Source organism: Chrysochloris asiatica, unplaced genomic scaffold (assembly GCF_000296735.1).
Source record: "Chrysochloris asiatica unplaced genomic scaffold, ChrAsi1.0 scaffold00106, whole genome shotgun sequence".
Taxonomy (NCBI): domain Eukaryota; kingdom Metazoa; phylum Chordata; class Mammalia; order Afrosoricida; family Chrysochloridae; genus Chrysochloris; species Chrysochloris asiatica.
Window position 1 is genome coordinate 10,492,765 of NW_006408624.1, and position 6,000 is coordinate 10,498,764.

At 38.1% G+C, this 6,000-nt stretch overlaps 1 protein-coding gene across 2 annotated transcripts in view; it reads right to left on the minus strand.

Annotated features, from left to right (window-relative positions):
- The window catches only part of SCMH1 (sex comb on midleg homolog 1 (Drosophila)), a 296,989-nt gene that overhangs the window by 168,792 nt on the left and 122,197 nt on the right, over positions 1-6,000 (minus strand). For both annotated transcript variants that reach the window (XM_006867602.1, XM_006867601.1), the window contains exon 2: positions 4,937-5,065. Coding sequence is in view for 1 of the 2 variants with exons in the window: in XM_006867601.1 (XP_006867663.1) it covers positions 4,937-4,949 (13 nt within the window). In the remaining variant the exon portion in view is untranslated. The remainder of the gene's footprint in view (positions 1-4,936; positions 5,066-6,000) is intronic.

The following is a 6,000-nucleotide window of genomic DNA, read 5'->3' on the forward strand; positions in this document are numbered from 1 at the left end:
GAAATCTTGCCACATTTCCCTACTATGTTTACTTTCCCATATTTAAAAAAAAAAAAAAAAAAATCATGTCATCGTCTCTCTACTCTTAAGTTCATACATATATTCCCTCCCCGACCTCACTCTTTAGGGGAATGATCTTAATTTAGGGTTCACTGGAAAACACAGATGAAAGGATAGGAACCCTGCTATATACCACTCATTTCATTAAGGCAGGGACTTGGTCTTGTTTAGTGGTATGTCTAGAGCCAAGTATAGCAGAAGGTGAATATCTGGTGAATGAATTAATCTACTCATTCTTTATTTTCTCTGCTTTATCTCCTGTGAATGAAGTGTCCTTGTTATTATTATTTTTAAATAAACAGTCACCCTTCCATTTTTGCTACATATCTCATTGCCTTACACTCATTCTATAACTTCAAAAGTATCCCCTTTATGAGAAACATTTGAACCAGCATTCATGCTACTCCATTACCACCTACAAAAGAAAAAAAAACAACCTGAAAGCACACATCATTCACTCTCCCATCTTTGCAATCACTCTCCCATCTTTGCAATCCTCTCCCAAATATCTCTCTCCTACTTTTTTAAATAATGGGAAAATCTGCAACTTTTTTAGGGAAATAGCACACAGGTTCTATGTTTATTTGCTAACCTGCCCTCCCTGCTCGCCAAAGTATTTTCATTAAATGTGCTATACTAATTTTTTAGAGCAACATGTAAAAAATAATTGGCATAGCACACTTATAAAAAGATCTTGTTATGGAGGACAGGATGGCAAGTAAACAGAACTCATGCAAAAATATGATATTCAAAGATTTGTCTAGTCATTGCCTCCTCCTCACTTACTCCCCTCAAATTATCTCAACTCATTCATATAGGATGTTCACCATTCCATTGATATTATTCCTAAATTAGTATTTCCAGCACTGTTCTTTTCTTGGAATGCCAACTAACATATATAACTGCCTATGGGCCATCTCTACATGGTTATCAATCAGATATTTAAAACTTCATATGGCTAAAGCAAAATCCTTAAAAACACCTCTTACAAATCTCTGCCTCTTCTAGCCTTCCCCATCCTAGTAAATGGCACCTCCATTATCTAGTTGCTCAAGCAAAAAATCCTCAAAATTACCCTTGATGCATCTATTCTGTTTACTCTTAATCAGTAAGTACTGTTGGACCATATCCCCAGTCCATTTTTTACCCCTTGTTTCAATGATCACACTCTACTTCAAGTTACATCACCTCTCACCTGACCATTGGAAGAGCCTTGTAACTTGTGTTCTTGCTTCTACTCTTGCTTAATTCCAAATTATTTCCCATATAGAAGTCTTTTAGATAAAAATTGGACCGTGTCATTTTCCTTATATAAGGAAGGACATCCAATAGTGTACCACTGAGTAAGGGTGCCTTACAAAGCCATGCAGTATTAGATCTGGCTCCTTCCTACCCACTTCTCTGATCTTGTCTTGTATGATCTGCTGCTGCCACCTGGTTAAAGGTCACATTCCAAGTGTTTATCTTCTATTCTGGTTGGATGTCTGTCTTTTGTTGCTCTAGCAAGTCTGCTTTCTAAATCATTATCAAAGTGAAATCAATACCTATTACACTTACTTAGTTTTGGCAACTTTATTAATTTAAATTAACACTAATTAACTAAATAAAATTAGAAACTAAATGAGGCTTAAAATTTGCTGACAGACAAGACATAATTAGGTAATCATAATGGAAAGTTGTAAAATTTTCACAATTAATTTTAAAATCCAAAAGAACACATTATTAAAAATTAAAAATGCAATATATATTCCATTTATATAAAGTATTCAGTATTATATTGCAAGGTTGGTTTGAGCTGCAAGATGGGTGGTTCAAACTCATCAGCCACTCCTCAAAAACCCTATACAGGTCGCTATGAATTGGAACTGACTCAACAACACTTACCAACAACAACAATATTGCTAGATTAAAGAAAAGCTACCAGTATAAAGATGAACTACCAGTATACACAAAACTGATTCAAGCAACCCACAATAAGTAGAAACCAGGCTGCAAGATCATCAATTAAACAGTACTCAAAAGCAACTATGGCAATTTTTGGGAAAAAAAAAAAAAAACTTCAGTAAAGGGAAACAGTCCTGGTGTGGTGCTGTTGGATAAGCACTGGACTACTAACCCCAAGGTTGGCAGTTCAAACCCACCAGTCACTCCTTGGAAACCATAAACAGAGTCACTATGAGTCAGAACTGACTCAACAGCACTTAACAACAACAAAGAGAAAGAACAGAGTTAATGACAATGAAAATTAGGTGGGCTTCACCCAATCTGCTGAAAGATTTAAGAACAAAATCTGTTTCCCTAAAGAGAAGAATTTTGCCTCAGGAGCATAAACAGACATCATGCTAGACTTTCCAGCCTGCCAGCTGGGCTACAAATTTCAGATACAAGAATGTTGGCGTTTTCAGCCTGTTGACTAATAAAATATTTTTGGACATGTCGGGACTACAATATTGCTGTTGTTAGCTATTGCCCAGTCGGTTACAACTCATAGCAACCCTATGTATAACAAAATAAAACACTGACTGGTCCTGCTCTATCCTCACAATCACTGTTATACTTAAACCAATTGCTGCTGCTACTGTGCCAATCCATCATGTTGGGGATCATCTTCTTTTCCGCTGAACCTCTACTTTACCAAACATATACTTCTACAGGGATTGGTTCCTCCTGATAGTATGTCCAAAGCATGAGAGATGAAGTCTCAATATCCTGACTTGTAAGGAGCATTCTAGATGTACTTCTTCCAAAGCACACTTTTTTGTTCTTTCAGCAGCCCATAGCACTTTTTTTATCTTAAGTTTTTATAGTGCACTGAGTGACAGTTTACATGGGAAAACATCAGTTTTACACTCACCGTTTCATTGCAATGATTACAATCTCTTCCGTGCATCATCATTCAAGAGTATTTTTTGGTTTTTGTTTTTGGATGTACACAAAAACACTCAGGAATATATAATCATTTAAACAACCAAAGGGCACAATCTGCAAGCCCGCCTCCTGGTCGCAAGCATACAGCCGTTCTCTTTCCATGAATCTAGAGTCCTCAGTTGCTCTATTTCTTCATGTCCTCATCTCTGCCTCCATCTCTGTTGTTGCTGTTTCTTTGGATAGGGTCCCACATTCAGCTTATGCTTTCGTCCCTTGATGGTTCTAGGGTCTTCTGTTCCTGGACTATATGATTAACTACTTCCCCCTTTTTGTCAAAACTTCGACCTTTACTGTTGTGACAATCACAATTAGTTATGATAATAATTATTCATTACTGTTCCACGGGAGAAAGATGAGGCTTTCTGCTCCCGTAAAGATTTACAGCCTTGGAAACCCTGTACAGGGTTGCTATGAGTCGGAACTGACGCCACGGCACATAACAACAACAACAACAACTGAAACATAAAAATTTTATCCCCATCTCTTTTCACCAGGCCCATCTAGGTAAGATGAAAGCTATTCAGAGGGGATTCTACCTTCCCCCGCACACCCTTAAACTAAACTTCCTCTTGAAAACTTGTAAGCTAGGCACGTCATGCCTTTATAGCTCCCCCATTTTAGGTAGCCAATGTCTAACTTGCCCATCCAACCCTGTATACAGAGATGATAGGATTGATACTTGATGTGAAGACTCCTTCCCTTTCAGTTGGTATTTTGAGCGACTACATCCTAGCCCAAGCTTTTTAAAATATTCTTCTACAACACCATAACTCAAATGCATCAGTTCTTCTATGATGCATATAAGGCTACTGAAAATACTATGGCTTAGGTCAGGCACACCTTAGTACCACAACACGACATTTTTGCTCTTGTACATTTTGAAGAGGTTTTGTGCAGCGGATTTATATATGGAGGGAGTCTTGGTGTGGTACTGTAGGATAAGCACTGGACCAGAAAGTTGGTTTGAACTGCAAGATCAGCAGTTCAAACTCATCAGATGCTTTTTGGAAACCCTATACAGGGTCTCTGGAGTCTGGTATGGCACTGTGGGCTAATACATCAGACTGCAAAGTTGTTTGAACTGCAAGGTTGGTGGTTCAAGCTCATCAGCTGCCCCTTGGAAACCCTGTATAGGGTCGCTATGGGTCAGAATCGACTTAAACTGCCGACGTTGTGGATTGCAGTCCAGTGCTTATCCCACACCACCTCACCAGAACTATGTGTGGTGGTGGTGGTTATGTGCCGTGGAGTCAGAACCGACCCATATCGACCCTGTACAGGGTTTCCGAGGCTGTAAATCTTTACGGGAGCAGAAAGCCTCATCTTTCTCCCACAGAGCAGCTAGTAGTTTCGAACTGCTGACCTTAAGGTTCACAGCCCGATTTGTAACCACTAAGGAACCAGAGCTCCTTAGAACTACGTATAGTACTATGTAATGTTCTGACTCCTGGTGTGGTGCTATGATCAGCACTATACTGCAAATCACTAGGTCAGCAGGTCAAACCTACCAGCTGCTCCTCAGAAACTCTATACAGGGTCACTATGAGTCAGAACTGATACAAAAGCACTTAACAACAACATGTTCTGTTTGTCTGAAAAATCCTAAGATAGCTGTTATAGAAATTTTTTAGGATTTTTTAAAGCAAAAACTTCTCCCAACATGGAAAATGCATTACAATTGACAAGAATGGCATCATGGCCCATGGTCTAATTAGTTACAAAAACATCTTTAAATTCAGTCCTTGCTAGGTCTTATTCTTACTTTTTGTTGTTGCTCATTGCCATCAAGTTGGTTCCGACTAATAGCGACCCTGTATAAGGTTTTCAAGAAGTGGCTGATAAGTTTGAATTGTCAACCTTATGGTTCAAACTGACATTTGATCAAGTGCCTATTCTACAACACCACACCATACACTCTTAGCTAGGTTTGGCTAAAAAAGATACTTACCACTAGGCTGCATAGTCGATGGACTAAAACCAGTCAGAAAGTCCAGAGACTTGGGATTTATCCCAGGATCCACCAATACCTTGCTCTGACCTTCAGCAAGTTAGCTTCTCTGTCTATTAATGTCTCCATCTGTAAAAGGGGTCAAATGAAACACTTATTAACCTGTAAAGTATTGAGACTATATTACTTAATAAATAGTGCTATATTATAAGTAAAGTAGGACACATTAAGTATTTATTTTTGGATATTATAAAATTTCAGGGTTGGAAGGTCAGAAGTTAGCAACACAATCAGTTTAATTTTACCTAATTTTACTCCCAGAAATAAAGAATAAAGATATCTATTACATTTGGTCCTCCATTTTGCCCAGCATGATGTTCTTTTCTATGGACTGGTCCCTCCTGAAAGTATGTCCAAAGTATAAGAGATGATGTCTCTACATCCTGGCTTCTATGAGGCATTCTGGTGGTACTTCTTCTAACACAGATTTTATTGTTCTACTGGCAATCCATGATACTCTTAACATTCTTTTCCAATACAGTAACTCAAATGAATTAACTCTTCTATAGTATTCCAACTACACTGTCCAACTTTCACATGCATATGAGGCTACTGAAAATACCATGCTTTGGGTAAAGCATTCCTTGCTCATCAAATTGACATCTTTATTCTTGAACATTTTAAAGAGGTCTTGTGTAGCAGATTTGGCTAATGCAATATGTCATTTTATTTCTTGACTGCTGTTTCTCTGAGTGCTGATAGTGGATCCAGCAAAATGACTTCTTTTTGGTGTATGCACAGATTCTTCAGGAGCACAATTAAGTGTTCTGGAATGTTTTCCATTGCTTGTGATGATCCACACAACAGAAAGCATTTGAATAGCTAGAAGCATGATATTCCTTGTTCCAAGTGCTTGTTTGAATTCGGCTTGAACCTCTGGCAGTTCCCTGTCAATGTACTCTTTTTTTTTTTTTAAAGTTTTTATTGAGAATTGAGTGATAATTTACATGGGAGAGCATTGGTTTTACAGTCATCGTTTTATTGCAGTGATTACAATCTCCTCT